General features: G+C 42.3%; 2 protein-coding genes across 3 annotated transcripts; one reads left to right on the top strand and one right to left on the bottom strand.

The window, feature by feature from the left end:
* The first annotated feature begins 1,862 nt into the window (after positions 1–1,862).
* On the top strand, positions 1,863–4,065 carry LOC115744739 (beta-carotene hydroxylase 2, chloroplastic-like). 2 transcript variants are annotated; one of them, XM_048282965.1, is made up of 7 exons: positions 1,863–2,423; positions 2,527–2,586; positions 2,751–2,822; positions 2,953–3,087; positions 3,316–3,441; positions 3,600–3,656; positions 3,777–3,799. In XM_048282965.1, exons 1-7 carry the CDS (start codon positions 1,989–1,991, stop codon positions 3,780–3,782), a joined length of 891 nt encoding a protein of 296 aa, XP_048138922.1. In that variant the 5' UTR covers positions 1,863–1,988; the 3' UTR covers positions 3,783–3,799. The 2 variants fall into 2 exon arrangements, with proteins under 2 accessions (XP_048138922.1, XP_030535918.1); XM_030680058.2 differs by lacking the exon at positions 3,777–3,799 and adding an exon at positions 3,817–4,065 and having other exon boundaries at positions 1,864–2,423.
* Positions 4,066–9,279: 5,214 nt separating this feature from the next.
* LOC115744746 (deSI-like protein At4g17486) lies at positions 9,280–15,097 on the bottom strand. The gene is made up of 4 exons (XM_030680071.2): positions 14,649–15,097; positions 12,369–12,630; positions 11,411–11,478; positions 9,280–9,739 (listed from the first exon to the last, which is right to left on the bottom strand). Exons 1-4 carry the CDS (start codon positions 14,781–14,783, stop codon positions 9,455–9,457), a joined length of 750 nt encoding a protein of 249 aa, XP_030535931.1. The 5' UTR covers positions 14,784–15,097; the 3' UTR covers positions 9,280–9,454.
* Positions 15,098–15,566: the final 469 nt, after the last annotated feature.

Below are 15,566 nucleotides of genomic sequence, written 5' to 3'. Positions count from 1 at the left end.
TTTGGAGACTTGTATCAAATTCAGACTTAAAGAGTTACAAGAAGTTACAGCTAAAAGATACGGCAACGGCGTTCTCATCCCGCTAAAGTAAAGATGGGTCGCAAGAATCTTGAAAAATATGTAGCTATACGTCTTGAAAACTTTCGTGACAATATCATGCTGTGTGATGAGCGGTTGCCAATTCTCAATATGTGAAATCGACCCTCCATGAGTGATTATCGAAACTCGATCCATCTTGAAATCGATTCCTATGAAATCAATTGACCCTTAAATCTAACTGCCACGCCACTCCCACCCCCACCCCCACTCCATTCCGCTTGGTTTGCGCATCGATAGCGACGCTGAAAAAGGAGGTGGGCATGGAGCCCAAACGAGGACAAAAGGGCGGGTCCGCGTCGGCGACACGAGGGACCCGATTAATGTTGTTGCGTCGAGGCTTTGCTAAGGATGTTGGTTGGGGATACGTGTCCGCCTTGAGGAGCGCCCAAAATTTGTAAAATAGTTGTTTTTTTTTCCCCCCATGGCCTAGCACCCAAAAAATATTCTAACTTTAACATTTATGGCAATTATATTCAAAATATTTTTTTTTCTCATAAAAAATCTCAAACTTTTATTTTTATTCAAATTCTACCAATCTAATACCCAAAAAAATCCTTAATTTTAACATCTGTCTCAAAAAAATCCTCAACTTTAGCATTTATCCTAATTATATCTGAAACTTTTTTTTATCTCATAAAAAAATTCAAACTTTTGCTTCTATCCCAATTCTACTACCATCAAATTTTCATTTGTAACCACCGATAATTAATCATACGTAACTTGAATTTTCTCGTGAGCTTACCAATAAATCTTCGAAATTTAGAAACAATGAGTTTCAGAGACGACGAGATTTTAAATCATTTGGGCTGTTGAGTCTAGAAGAGAATACAAAACGTGCCGCCTTGAGTGACTATATATCTCCTGATAATATGTAGGGGAAACAAATAACAGAAGAGAAATTCGGGAGTTTTTTCATGTTAGTTTTGCTGAAATCTAATTCATTAACGACGTAAAAATGCCATATAAGATTAACTAATGATTATTATGAAAGGAAAATTAATGGTGGTAAAATTAGGATAAAAGTAAAATTTAAAGGTTTTTTTATGAGATAATTTTTTTTGATATAATTAGGACATTTAGATCGATAGAATTGGAGTAAAAATAAAAGTTGAAGATTAATTTTTTTTATATAATTGTTATAAATATTAAAGTTGGAGGTTTTCTTAAATAGTGAGCTCATGTTCATACGAGAAGAGAAGGGAGAGACCTCAAAAGCCGCAACGCGATTCGCTGTCCGCTTCCGGTTCGAAGCATTGCAGCTGCCCATCAGCCTCACGTTTTCCCCTGTCCGAGCCGAACGCGTGTCGTTGTCTCCCCCCACTTGCCCCCCGTCCCAAATTCACGAACCTACCACCCCCTTCTTTTTTGTCTTCTCTCCCTTTTTGTTTTTGTCCATTCCTCTCCGCTCCATTTTCCCTCCATCTTTATGCGATTTTGATGCTCTAATCTTCATTACTGCAACAGGGAAATCTTTTTACCCTTTTCGTACTTGTACAATGTAATAACGGGCTCACATCGACATCGAATCCTCGAATTTCGGACGGAGCAAGTAGATGAGAACAATCCCTTTTAAGGTCAGTCCGTATATTAACCTGCCTAATTAGTAATTGCTCTGCTTATTAGAGAAAATAGTCAATTGACCCGCAACGGTGGCATTTCAGCAAATTCAGAACATAGGGAGGGGCATTTGTCCACCGTCCCAACTCTTCAGAGTCCCAGAAGCAATTTTTTTAATACCAAAAGGGTTTTGCTCAGGACAAGATTTGTGGGACTCGGTGAATTTAAGAGCAGCTCCGATCCCCACGCTCTTCCCCGAGTCCACCGCCACTCGCCATCCCCTCCCCAATCCAACGCACACCCTGCTCGAGGATCAGCCTTGGCTTACTCCCATGGCGGCAGGCCTGTCCACCGCCGCCGCCCCAATCCCCAGACCCATCAAATTCATCAGAAGCTCCAGCCTCCTCCTCCCGCAGCCCACCTGCCTCTCTCACTCTTCTCGTTCCTTCGCTCCCTCCCTCTCCAGAAGCTGCGCGGGCTTCCATGCTCCCAGAGGGAAGACGCTTCTCACGGTGTGCTTCGTCCTCGAGGACCTGAAACGGAGCCCCCATGTCGAAACCGAAACCGAAACCGAAACCGCCTCGCAAGACGACGGCCCCGACGCCGCCACGCGGCCCGACCAGATCCTGGCATCGCGCGCCGCCGAGAGATTGGCGCGGAAGAGGTCGGAGCGGTTCACCTACCTCGTCGCCGCCGTGATGTCCAGCTTCGGGATTACGTCCATGGCCGTCATGGCCGTTTATTACAGATTCGCGTGGCAAATGGAGGTAAAAACCGTGAATCTGATCCTTTGCTTCATTTGCTCGTTTCCAGGGAAACCAAGTCTAACGCAAAGCTTTGGCCTTTTCATCCCCCACTTTGATTTTGCAGGGCAGAGAGGTGCCTTTGTCTGAGATGTTCGGTACATTCGCTCTCTCCGTGGGCGCTGCCGTAAGTTTCATCATCTTCAATTCAAGAAACAAGAAATGAAAACTTGCTTATGGGTTCACCAAGCATGAAGATTAAATAGATAAGGAAGTCGGGGGGGATTCTTGATTTTATGTTTCTCAGTGGTGAAATCGAGAATTGAGCTTCTCTTGCATTCTGACTTTCAGGTGGGCATGGAGTTCTGGGCAAGATGGGCTCACAGAGCTCTCTGGCATGCTTCTCTGTGGCACATGCACGAGGTCTGTACTCATAATTTCAAGCAACTCAATGACTTAAAAAGAGAGAAATTCATTTGAATTCGCTCTCCCTCTCTCCTTCGGCCGGAAGAAACTGATACGAAGTTCTGATGGTAAATTCGATCGAATGCAGTCTCACCATCGGCCGAGAGACGGGCCGTTCGAGCTCAACGACGTCTTCGCCATAATCAACGCCGCTCCGGCGATCGCTCTTCTCTCCTACGGTTTCTTCCACAGGGGCCTCGTTCCCGGTCTCTGTTTTGGTGCTGTAAGTGCTACCAGAATCTCACTTAGCTCCTAGCTCCTGCTCCTTTAACGGTTTAATGATCGTTTAATTAACTGTCGATGTCACCAGCTGGGATTTTTTTATTGCTTTTTTCCGTTTCTAATGCGCTAGGAAGAAGACGCCCCCCAAACCCAATCATCTGCTTTTTCGCTGATGTTTTGACCCCTATCTCTGACTCCGCTCGCTCGCTCGATCCATCGATCTGATCAGGGCCTCGGGATCACAGTGTTCGGGATGGCGTACATGTTCGTCCACGATGGTCTCGTCCACAGGAGATTCCCCGTGGGCCCCATCGCCAACGTGCCCTACTTCAGAAGAGTCGCTGCAGCCCACCAGGTAAAAACCGTACTGGGGAAATCGGCGCTACACCAATCAGATCGTTCCACGTAGCCTGTTTAGGATTTGTTCTATCGTTTTTTTGAGTGATCCGACGGCAGAGATCTCGTTCTGACTATCGCGTTTTTGGTTTCTTGTTTTTTTATAATCTCTTCCAGCTCCATCACTCGGACAAATTTAGTGGGGTACCATATGGCCTGTTTCTCGGACCTAAGGTGGGTCCCAGTCTCTACATATATATATTTTTTATAAAAATTAATGAATGTAATTTTTGTGGCGATTATTGGTTTTTCTTTGACCAACGCTGTATTGACGTTGACGAATTCTCTGTTTAGTTTTAGTTTGAGGGAGTGAGTTGACTGACCGGTGATGCAGGAACTTGAGGAAGTTGGAGGGCTAGAAGAGTTGGAGAAGGAGATCAGCCGGAGAACCAAATCGTACAAGGGCTTGTGATCGTAGTCGCGACCCGTTTCTAGATTTAGAATTTTGTCGGTGTAAAAAAGAATGAGTATCGCGGTAATGACAATACAAAAAAAAAAAAAAAGCATTCTTGGAACTTCTTTTGCAATGTACTTTCATACGATGAGATTGAACAGGATCGAAACTTATCCGATCGTCGAATTTGGTCTCAGGATTGATTTTTCAGCAGGAAGGTTGGCAATTCTTGTAGAGTGAAAGCGTAATACATATTTGGCGCCGTCAACTACGGAAGTGTGAGAAGGATGTCTTATGCTGTCCTGAGCAATTCATGTGACTACTGCATCCTCATGTGGTCGTGAAATAAGTAACGTGGCAAAAGACTTGATCACAGTAGAAGCACACTTGTCTTCTTTAGTCTTCCTTTTAAGAGTTGGATTCATGCCAGCGTAGTAGTATATTTTCAAGATCACTTTGATGTTTTAATTTGATAACTAATTACGTGGAGAGAACAGAAGTCTAATATGTTCATCTAGGGAGATTGTTAAGAGGAAGCTCGCCTTCAAACTCGTCAACATATACGCCTTCACTCAAATGTGTAAGCAATTAGTTATGAGCATATTAGAATTTATTAACTGCTCCATACTATATTAATTTTTCTATGTAATGCTTTCCAACACAACTCACACATGTACCTGCACACTCTTCTCCATGCTTGTAGGTTTGCTCTCCCTTAATTGAGGTGTTATTCTGCATCAATTTATCTCAACTCCAACCTCAAATGTCCACATTCATTCCCTGTCTCTTTTTCTAAACCGAACCATGGAGGTTACAATTGAGACCGCGTTGCTACACCACAACGCCCGCCGCTCGAAAATCGGTTAGTCCCGATATCACCACCAACATTAGTCCTTGGGATATTCACCGAACACCTAAATAAATTGGTAATGGGCTATCAATCAACCATTTGCTTTAATTTCATTTGTTGGAAGTACACAACAAAAATCGAGTTGTTACACTACAATGCCCACCGCTCGAAAATCGCAAAGCGCATTGGTCACAATATTTCTTCCTTGAGACATTTTCCAAACGCCTTACTTCATTGAGAGTGGGCCACCAATCAACCATCCACTCTAATTCCATTTATTGGAAGTGTACAACAAATATTCAGTTCCTTCTTTTAGGGAGATTGCTGAGAGAGAGCCCACAACCAAGCTCGTTAACATATTCAGTTAGATCCACATTCACTCAAAATATTTAGTTAATGAGTTATGAACCAACTATGCTATATTAATTGCTACATATTACACTAATTTTCTAATATGAGACTTTCTAACATAACTCACACATGCACTTTAACAATTATTGAAAATATGTTTCGAGTTTGAGCTTGAAAGGTGCTATACAAAGTGAGTCTTCTTTGTGAATAGTATCCTAGAGGAGCTAGTGCTCGTGAAATGCATCTCAAGTAGTTGAGTCGTGGAAATCTTGTCAAGATCTATCAATTCCTTTGTGAGATTAATAGATTATTTCACAAGAAATTGTGAGGCTAAATACTATGTAAGACATTGGGTATAATTTGGGGTTGAAACCATTGAAAGCGTTTTAGTAACTCGAGTATAGTTGTAATCTTCACTGTATCACTTGATTTGTCACACAATTCCTTATTACTCTCCTCATGAACGTAGGTCACACCGACCAAATCTTGAAGTGAATCGATGGCAAGAGAAGAAAAAAAAAGTGATAATTTCTGAAAGATAAAAATTGAGAATTATCTATACCGGAAGAATCTGAACTTGCCCTAATATGTGAAGAAATCAAAGTTGATAAAGCAAGACGATTGGAATTGCTGGATAGATAGGTGTTGGTGTTATTCGGCCAATGTCGCTCGTGATGTTGCTTTAACATCATGAAAGAGAAAACCACTACGGGTTTGATGAAGATCACATCAAACAGGTACAAGAAGCCTTCTGCGATCAACAAAATCTATTTGATGTGACATCTGTTTAACTCAAATATGAGCGAAGATGCGTCATTTCCTAGTTATATCAATGAATTCAACATAATCGTTAGTCAATTAAATTCAGTTGAGATTGACTTTGATAACAAGATATATGCTTTGATTATATTATCCCTATAGTCCGATAGTTTGTATATTATTGTTGCTAATTTTCTTTAGGTCAATAAGCTTGACATTTAATGGGGTTCACGATGCAATTTTGAGTGAGGACATCCACAAGAAAGAATTTGGCGAACCTTTGCATGACACAAAATATGGAACTCCAAGCTAAGAGAATATTATTTGAGACGACCCATAAAATACTCTTTAATACTGGTATTACTAGGAGATTCTTTGTGGATACGCCTAGTACGATGAGCTACCTAGTTAATAGATTTCCATCAATAGGGATTGGGATATCGGACTTCCGAAAAAGTGTGATAAGGTAATGTTGCTGATTAGTTTGTTCGTAGAATATTCGGTTCCCAGCATTATGTTTGAGTGATTAATGGTAAGGTCGATGGAATAGTTAAAAAGTGCATATATTCCTATGCTATGCACAAGGTGAGTGAGGTTATAGGTTTGTCATATTTGGAATTAAATCACCTATTGACAGCAGAGAATATATATTTCATGAGTCTCCAGTACTTCCGGTTAGGAGTGATTGTAGTGTGTTTATACGGATTTGATGGTGTGTAGCTCGATGTGGAATTGCAACAAGGAACACTAGAGATAGCGGTACTAGAGTGGTAATCGCCACAAATGGTACTTGTAGCGAGGTTAAGCCTGTATAACCGACAACTGTTGTAGCTATTGAGTTTGACAAGGTACGTGCTCGTCTCCTAATAGGTATGGATGCATTAATTGTTTTGTATTATCTATGGTTCTTGAGGTTGCTTCTAAAAATCTTTGTGGAGGTGGGAATGGAGTTGTTATTCTGATGAGGTCACAGTTATGGCGAAGTTCAAGCGAAGCGTAGACTTAAAAACTTATCTAACAAGTTTTGATTTCATTGAAATGATTGTGATTTGACTCAACCGTCGAGTCAATGTAGAGATTGCTAAAAATATGTCTCGAATTTGAACACGAAAAGGAAATTATACTAGTTCATGTACATATCCTCTATAAGTGATCTCCTAGTTAGAGTAGATTTTCTATTTTAAATCATATTCTTGTGTAATCATGAGAACTAAGTCTTTTTGATTCAGACTATCCAAAAAGAGCTTGTGCTTGCGAATTACATCTCGAGTGTTTGCACTAGTGAATATCATTTGTTAAGTCTTGTGATTGCTTTATGAAATCGAGATATTGTTTCGCGAGAAATTATGAAGGTAAACATTATGTGAATTATTGAATGGAAGTGTGAACTAGCCCCGGCGAACTCATCACCAGAACATGCCTAACTCAACCAGCAAAGCCAATAACGGCCGCACATGGATCAGTGGGGAGTTGGGTGGGTTAACACGAATCAACAGAGAGCTTGCCGATTGTCAGGAGGTCCACTTAGCTACGGAAACGGGGAAGACGACATCGCTTACTTTGTTGTCTTGGTTGGCAAATGCCAACCGAAAGAGCAGTTACCGTCACATCGACCGACATTGCGCAATACAAATCGCTTAGCCACAAAATCGACCAAGTCCTAACTTACCAGAGTCCTCCTACGCACCCTCCTTATAAACTATGCAAAATGCGTCAAAATCTGTCTTGCCACGGAACTTTTTAGGTGGACCCGATGCATGGTGCATCGTGAATCCATCTTAGCTCTCAAATTTGGGAGAACGCCACGCATGTCTCCCCCTAACTGAAGTGACCCGTCGCACTACTATTGATTGCGTTACGTGTCGAGTCAAGGGATCGTTTCCGTGGGCGGGACCGGGATCTGACCACTCCCATCTCTCGTAAGGGAGAAACGCAAATCTGAGTGGCTCATGCACTCATCTGGGTGTCCCAACCGAGCGGGAAGTCGTGGGATTGATTTTAGTGGGGGGCGGGGATAACTAAGAGTGAATAATTGACCACTTTCTGCCCGCCCAAAGCGGCAAATCCTCACACGTAGTCCTATCCCATTTGCCTTTTTTAATGCTTTGGACAGCCCTATCTTCTTGGTCGGGTCACGAAAGAGAGACTCCTATTGGTTAATACGGTTGACCATGGTCACGTTGATGTCGACCTCAATGAATTCCTTGAAGAAAAAGAAAAGAAAAGATTGCTTCTACATGGCGTCGCATGTCGCATACGGCTTTAGTGATGATGTGATGTTTCCAGAGCTCGAATTTTCAAAAAAATTAGCTGGGACTGGGAGTGCGAAGTTGCCGGGAAGCCGAGGAATCGCTCGTGAACGGAAGTACCATTTGAACTCTATGCACAGAACGAAAATCCGACTTCGTGTGAACTATAGATCATTTATCATCTACCAATCAGATTGTGCGATTATAATTTGAATGGTTCCCGGTGCATAAAAGTGTTTTAAGGTCCTCCTTGTGTGCTTGGAGAAGTTCCAAAGAAGGGAATAGAATCAGGAGCCAGATCTCAGCTGCAGCGAACATATCAGATCCAAGAATTCCTCAGGAGCAAGCGCAAAATATCTTCGCCTATGTTCGTCATGGACCCTCCCCCACTGGTCTTTGATCAACGTTAGCAGTTAGCGTCCGAATCACCCTTTGACCTTTGATTTCTTATATCGCTTCTGACCAAACTCTCTATATATTTACTAAAACAAAAGAAAAGGAAATACAACCTTGCTGACAGATTCACAATCAGTAACCTTCACCAGAAACCACGTCCTGTGAAAGAAGGAAAACGTGCTCGAGAGGATGAGCTATCCGTCATGCATCTGGAATGCAAACCTTCGAATTCGATGGAGCTTCCATTTAGGCTTCATCGTCCTTTTGCGCACGGTTCCTTTTGCTCCACACGAAAGATTAACGAATGATTTTGGCACGTCGCCACTTAGTATCGGGAATTGATTCTCGGATTGCTTAGACTCCCAACAGAGCCTATTTCATTGAGGTCTTCCCTTCGATGTGTCCTGGATTTAGGGTCGTAGCAACTTCAAATGAGATAACCCGGCATGTGATAGAGCATGATGGTTACTTCGTGAAAAGAGCAAAAGAGCTAGGATCAGCTGAATCGGCTCAAACAACAAGCTGAGAAGAAAAGGAGACGTCTAGAGAAAGCTCTCAGCTTGTCAGCGGCTCTGAGCTAGAAAAGAAGCAGTCCGAGAAAGACTTAGGGACCGGGAAACTCGGAGATTCAAGTTCCCAAGCACTCTTGGCAGGTGGACCAAAGCCTACAAACAGGATGCATACAAAAACTAGAAAGGCCAAATGAGAAGCATAAACCCGGATATCTAGCTTCGCTCGCACAGACTTCGCCGAACTAAGGCTCTGCTGCTGCAGAGAGACGAACACGGGTTCAGCAAATTGACCATAATGCTGAATCCCCTATTAACCACTGGGGAGAATTTTTAAACAAATTTTTGAATCGAAAAGAAATCAAACATTTAATACACAACGAATGACCAGTCAGTCAATTGCTATTCAACAATCTCATCTACTACTGATACACACACCGAGCATTCTTGCAAAGTCTAGAGGTCTAGCTATCAGTCCTATTGTTTTGCCTCAGTGGTACTTCCTCATCTTCTTCACTACGTGTCCTCAACACATCCTTGCCCTCTTGTTTATCTGCAGCTGAGCCACTACTAGATGGTTTGGCACCAGAGGTAATGAGATTCTTAAACCACGTACCCTGAAATCGGGGTGTTCCTCTGCCTGAATTGCTTGAGGTATCAAGGGCAGCTGGAGAACTAGATGCAGCACTCAACAGGAAACGGTATGCCACTTTGCTAGCAGAGACAATCTCTGTCTTGGCTTGTCTAAACTGAAATACAGCAGAGTAAACAAGTTAATTAGTGATGATGTAGTATTTTCTTTTTCCCTTAACCAACATGCTGAAGTAGTTGAACAACACTGAAAATATAAGAGCTATTACAGAACATAACTTTTCTGGGAAATTTTGAGCCGCAAGGCAGAGACAAAAGAGCATGCAGTCAAAAGACAAAGCAAGCTTGTTTCACTTCTTAGTTTTCAATGCTCTATTGTAGGGGTGTGCAAACTGGACCGGACCGGCCCGGACCAATCCGGGACCGGCCCGGACCGGCCGGGTTGGTCCGGTCCTTGAGGTGGATGGTCTGGTCCCCGGTCCCAATAAATGGGACCGGTGGCTCAGCGGTCCGGTCCTTGGGTTTCTTGCATTGGGACCGGACTGGCCCGGCCCGGACCGGACCGCCAATAATATATAATTATTTATATATAAATATATACAATTGCAAAAAAAATTGAAAACAAAACAAAATAATAAAAGTCAACTACCCATTTTTTTCCTAACCTTGCACGGTCGCACTCTCTTCCTCAAGACTCTCTTTTTAGTCTTATTTTCCATCTTGTTTTTTGTCATCTTTTCTCCCCGCAAGCCTTTTTGAGTGCGGTTGGTGATGTTTTTATCATGTAATGGCTGGCTTTGGTATTGAATTCGAACATTTTGGTCAAGTTCGTCGATCATAAAAGTCATAGCGAGTCGCTATGTTTTTACCATGGCATAATTTATTAAGTTGACTAGATTTTCAATAGTTAGCGGTTCTATTGGGCCTGGTCCGAGACCGGACCGGGACCGGCCCGGACTAGGACCGGCGGTCCCGGTCCGGTCCTTGGTCCCGAAAATATGGGGACCGGGACTACGGTCCGGTCCCCGGTTCCATGCCGGGACCGGGACTACGGTCCGGTCCCCGGTTCCATGCCGGGACCGGACCGGCCCGGACCATGCACACCCCTACTCTATTGTTTGAGATGTTAATGTTGCAAATAATAAAAAGATACAAACCCATCTTTGTAAAAGATTTTATTGACTGAAACTTGAGAAAAGGCACGTTTAATTCATCTGCATCATAACTGAAAAAAAGAAAGCCAAGTTGAGTGGTATCATGACGAAAGTGGTGGGGATAAAAAGAAGGCAATTGGTTAAGTGGCGAAAATTCCTTTAGTCATCGTCACAAGTCTAAGAAGATTTAGGCTGTCGTACACTTCAAATCTTAGGACCTTTCAAATATGAAAATTTTGACTTCAGATATATATCATGATATATCAATTACAAAGACGGGGATTCACAGTGATAATTTCATGAACAAATTTCAAAATTATTGACCGTCATGAGGTTAGAACAGAATTCTTTGTCATTGTGAATTTGATAATTTTGCACTTCCATAACCATTCAGGCACTGTTAAAATAAGTTGACTGAAAGTTCAGTTTCACAACATTGGATGACAATATTCTTGAAAAAGAAAGACCCAAGTAAGAGTAATGCTCAATACTTGCATGCTTAGTACGAGTCTCAATCTCAATATCTACCACTTCACAGAGTGCAAATACATGCATAGAGACATAAAATTATGCCCATCTCTAAAACATCTACATTAAAAGTGTATATCCAAAGGTTTTCTAGTTAATAAAAGGGCATATGAAATCACAATGTAGAAATTGTAGACACCAACTCACTCGCAATGCTGTAGTTTCTGCTACATCCACGGCAGTATCACCAGCATGGGCAAACCGATTAACCCAGCCTGCAATAGAAGGTGTACGTATAACAATTTACAAAGCTGAACAGAATTTTCTAGCAATATGCGACAACAAGTAATAGGCAATAGAACAATAACAAAATATTTCAACTTCACAAATCTTTCTGACAACAAATTGCCCCAAATCAATTTTAGACCAAGTTTATCCCTCATATGTTCCCCCAGTCCATAAATCAAGACCAGAAAAAAGAAAAAGTGAGAGGAAATATTAGAACACCAGGATTACTCTAAGCCTCTAAACCACTATTGATGCCCCAGCAGTGGACACCAATTGGCAAGATCAGGGAAATTCTACATCACGGTCCTAGAGACTCGCCAATAGCAATGCGTCCTCGAAAGGAGAGCACAATTAGAGAAGCGCGAGAAGGCAAAAAATTCGATTATGACCTCTTGCAGAGAGACCAGCCAAAGCCCCTCTGAAGACTCCTGGTTTTGACTTTCTTGGCTGAGATCTCTACTTGAACTTCCTACTATTTACACGCCAATCCTTTTGTTAGCTGCTTCATTGCTAGCTGGCAGGTGAATAATAGCAGAATATTATCTGATCCCTAGCCCATTTGAAAACTACTGCCTTTGACCTTTAACTTTACAGGATTACTTGCCTAAATCAAATTAGAACTCCAATAAAAAGACAACATCCTAAAAGTGCTCACACACAGAATTACCACCATGGCCACCATCTAACACAATACTTCAAGGAAGCCAAAAAGACAGAGTGTGACAGTTTACAACACATCCCTAACAAACACAGTTATAAGAGTGATGTGCATGCCTCAGAAATAAGTCTACCACAATAGTCACCAATGGTAAGACTGGAAGAATGGATTTCTGACTTTTAAAAAGGCTAGCAAACGAACAAGTCTCAAAACATTCACCTGGAAGCTTTGGCACACCAAGCCTCTCACAGAACTCATCGCAGAAGTGGTTGCAGTTTCTCGATAACAAGTCATATGTATGCCCAGGCCACTCTCTACTAAGTTCTCTCAAAATCTGGTTTACCTTGAAGATTGAAAAGTCGGTGCTTCCGAGAATAATGTGCTCACGATACGTATACATTGGATTTTTTCCAGAAGGACAACTAAAAACTCCAGTTCCTTGTTCACAAAATCCAAAAGACCATTCATCATCTCCATAAACCTGGTGAGTATTGAAGTTAAACCCAGTCAACTTATCAAAAGATTAGTATGCGAGGATATACAATCACATGTATGAAATCATCACCTGAAAATGAAGTGTAATATAAAAGGAACAAAGGAAAAGATGAAGTATATGAACTTAATAACCAGTATACAGACAAGAGAGCCATGTAAATACATATGCAAAGATCATCATCAAGAAATCTTGTCAAAGGCAAAGCCCCATCTACTAGGGGTGAGCAAAAAAACCATGATCCATCCAAACCGGATCGGAACATACTCAACCGGCCGATTTTGGATGGTAACCGGTGGATACGGTCCGGATTTCGGTTCTAATTTTATGGAACCGGCGGGTAATAGTTCGGTTCTCGGTTTTGAGTGAGAACCATCCAATCGATCCAACCGGACTGGTCCTTTTATATAATGCAAATATATATTCTTTTGAAATAACTTTTGCAAGTATTACAATGCTTGTTATCTTGCATATTGAAATTTTTTCATGTGGCAATGGTACTAAATCGTTGTCCACATTGTTATCTTGCATTATTGAAATTTTTCCTCCTTCAACCGCTAGAGATTGGTTCCATTTTTCTTTTTTTAATTGATGTTGGTGCTCGGTAGAACCGTAACCGGAATCCAACCGGAAATCGGACCGGACCGGTGGTTTGGTTTTCGAGTGAATCTATGAAACGAGCGGATGGTTCACGGTTCACATTTTGCGAAACCGGCCCCTAACGGGCGGTTCTCGATTCCGGGGTAAAAACCATTCATCCTAGAATCGATCACCGCTACCATCTACTCACACCTTATTCCACGCAAACACCTTAATAATTCCTATAAATTATACCAATGAGACATCCGGCCCTATGGCTGGGAGGTTGGGATGGGGATGCTAAGTCCAGGGTTCAAACCCTGGCAGAAGCCAGAAAAAAAAAAATATTACTATAAACTCTAATGTGAAAGCAGGATTGGTCAGGCCAACTGCCACAAGAGAGAACTCCCATAATTCGGGTACCGGAAACCAGTTCCCACATGATTCCGTGTAGCCATCCATTAGGTCACAAGTAAAGCGCTCCATTCAGGAGCCAAGTGAACAAGTTGAGGCTCATTTGCCAGATAATAGGCAACAAAACCATGAGAATAGCTGAATGTAGATTTGCTATAAGACGGACACCAGACCAATGCCCTCGACATAAACAGGCGACAGGAAGCACAAGGAATAACAGCCAAAAACAGCAATGTAATGTCTATACAGGAAGTCCTACTATACTGAAAGCCATCCATATTATATTTTTGGTCTTTTTCACACATGTAAGCTCGCTTTCTGATGCTGGTTGTGGCTGCATGGGATTGAACAACAGCTACAACTTGCTGATATTGTGACCCAGGTTAGCTTATTACTTTAATCTTCCACTATCACACAGATCCCAGTCAGTTTCCTGCATCTTCCTCAAATAGAAACTGTAGATACATTTATAAGCCAGAATTTCCATAAGCCTAGAGCGGTCAAAGCCAGCATTTCACTTCACTTAGAGTAACAAGTCATCAAAGCCATAGTAAAAATTTACAGTTTGCCACAATTCGAATTGTACTGAAGTCAACAGCTACTGTGCCAATAACTTAAAAAACCAGAGTCCACAAAACATAACCCTATTCAACTCATTCACATGACCTACGGAATTCATCTCTCAGTCTCTCATAAGAATGCCGGTCAATACTATTAAACCAACTCTCTCCAGATTGACACCACATCTGATCCAACGATGCTACATTTGGTCGATCACAAACGAAACAACAAGGAAAATACGGAGCACGGTTCCAATCATCACTGACCGAGCAAAATGATCAATCCTCAAAGTAAGCGAAACCAGAAACAAACTCGAGACCGTGAGTCCACATGCTCCACAGCAAAACCCTAGCGAGGATAGATTATCGAAGACATCATTCCACCGGTGCAATCCAAAGAACACGTAAACAAGGAGACCTCACCTGAACAACACGTAAACAAGGAGACCTCACCTGAACAGCACTATGAAATATGCCACCGATCCCCATAGTATCCTTGAAGATCTTATTGATCTGCATGATAGTGTTGTTCGTCTTCTCCGATCCACTATTCGTCACATCGTATATGTGCAGTATCACCTCCGTCATCTTCGGGGAAGAATTGCCAAACCCTGAACGCTCGCTCCTCCCCCGTCAGCGAATTCCGCAATACTCCGTGGAAGATTCCGAATCGCGCCTCTTTCCCCCCGCTCGAAGCAAATCCGAGGATTCGAGATCAGAACCTCAAAACCGCGATCGATTCACTTCGCTTCGAGAGATTTTTGAATCCAGAAAACGCGAACTCTGCACCTCGAAATCCTCAAATTCGAAAGGAGAGAGGAAGCAAGCCTGACTTTTTTAGCTGTTCAATTTTGATTTTTCTCGGAGTTTCAAAAAACCCCTCCCCAAAGTCCAAACCGTTTAATTTTATGCCGCGGACTCGCGGTACGAATAAAATTTTGCAGTTCGGCGAGGTGAAATTTGACCCCGCGGGGTAGACTGACGACAATGCCCCCGGTCGTCGAGCGGAAATTACGGAAATGACACGGGCTTCGCTTGTTGTGCAGCCACTCACTCGGTGCCAGCGAGGACGGAGCTGAAGGGACGTGTGAGGAGGAGGTGGGAGCAATGATTCTTGTCAGAGGTGGATCAAGGGGGCCCCACATCGTCCTTCACGTTTGATGCAATTATTTCTTTCTTCTGTTTTATTTTTTTCCAAATTTAATGCAAAACAAAAATTCATAAAATCCAACTTCATTTGAATTAGCCAATAGATATACGGCCTTACTAATAAAGGAATTGGGAGTGGAGATGTTAATATCATACGTACGGGATTCGATTCCCGCTCTTTGTAAAAAGTGCAAAAGTCAGAAAGAGAATAGTTAGGAATAA

This window comes from Rhodamnia argentea, chromosome 7 (genome assembly GCF_020921035.1).
Source record: "Rhodamnia argentea isolate NSW1041297 chromosome 7, ASM2092103v1, whole genome shotgun sequence".
Classification (NCBI taxonomy): domain Eukaryota; kingdom Viridiplantae; phylum Streptophyta; class Magnoliopsida; order Myrtales; family Myrtaceae; genus Rhodamnia; species Rhodamnia argentea.
This window is presented reverse-complemented; position numbering and strand designations above follow the sequence as displayed.

What these genes read in the sequence shown, in the direction of transcription:
- LOC115744746 (XM_030680071.2), bottom strand. Translation starts at nt 14,783, where the DNA reads ATGACGGAGGTGATACTGCACATATACGATGTGACGAATAGTGGATCG. An exon ending in TATTTCATAGTGCTGTTCAG is followed by an intron (nt 12,631 to 14,648) that starts GTGAGGTCTCCT and finishes AATACTCACCAG; the next exon opens with GTTTATGGAGATGATGAATG. An exon ending in TGGTGTGCCAAAGCTTCCAG is followed by an intron (nt 11,479 to 12,368) that starts GTGAATGTTTTG and finishes CTTCTATTGCAG; the next exon opens with GCTGGGTTAATCGGTTTGCC.
- LOC115744739 (XM_030680058.2), top strand. Translation starts at nt 1,989, where the DNA reads ATGGCGGCAGGCCTGTCCACCGCCGCCGCCCCAATCCCCAGACCCATC. An exon ending in GATTCGCGTGGCAAATGGAG is followed by an intron (nt 2,424 to 2,526) that starts GTAAAAACCGTG and finishes TTGATTTTGCAG; the next exon opens with GGCAGAGAGGTGCCTTTGTC. An exon ending in CTCTGTGGCACATGCACGAG is followed by an intron (nt 2,823 to 2,952) that starts GTCTGTACTCAT and finishes GATCGAATGCAG; the next exon opens with TCTCACCATCGGCCGAGAGA.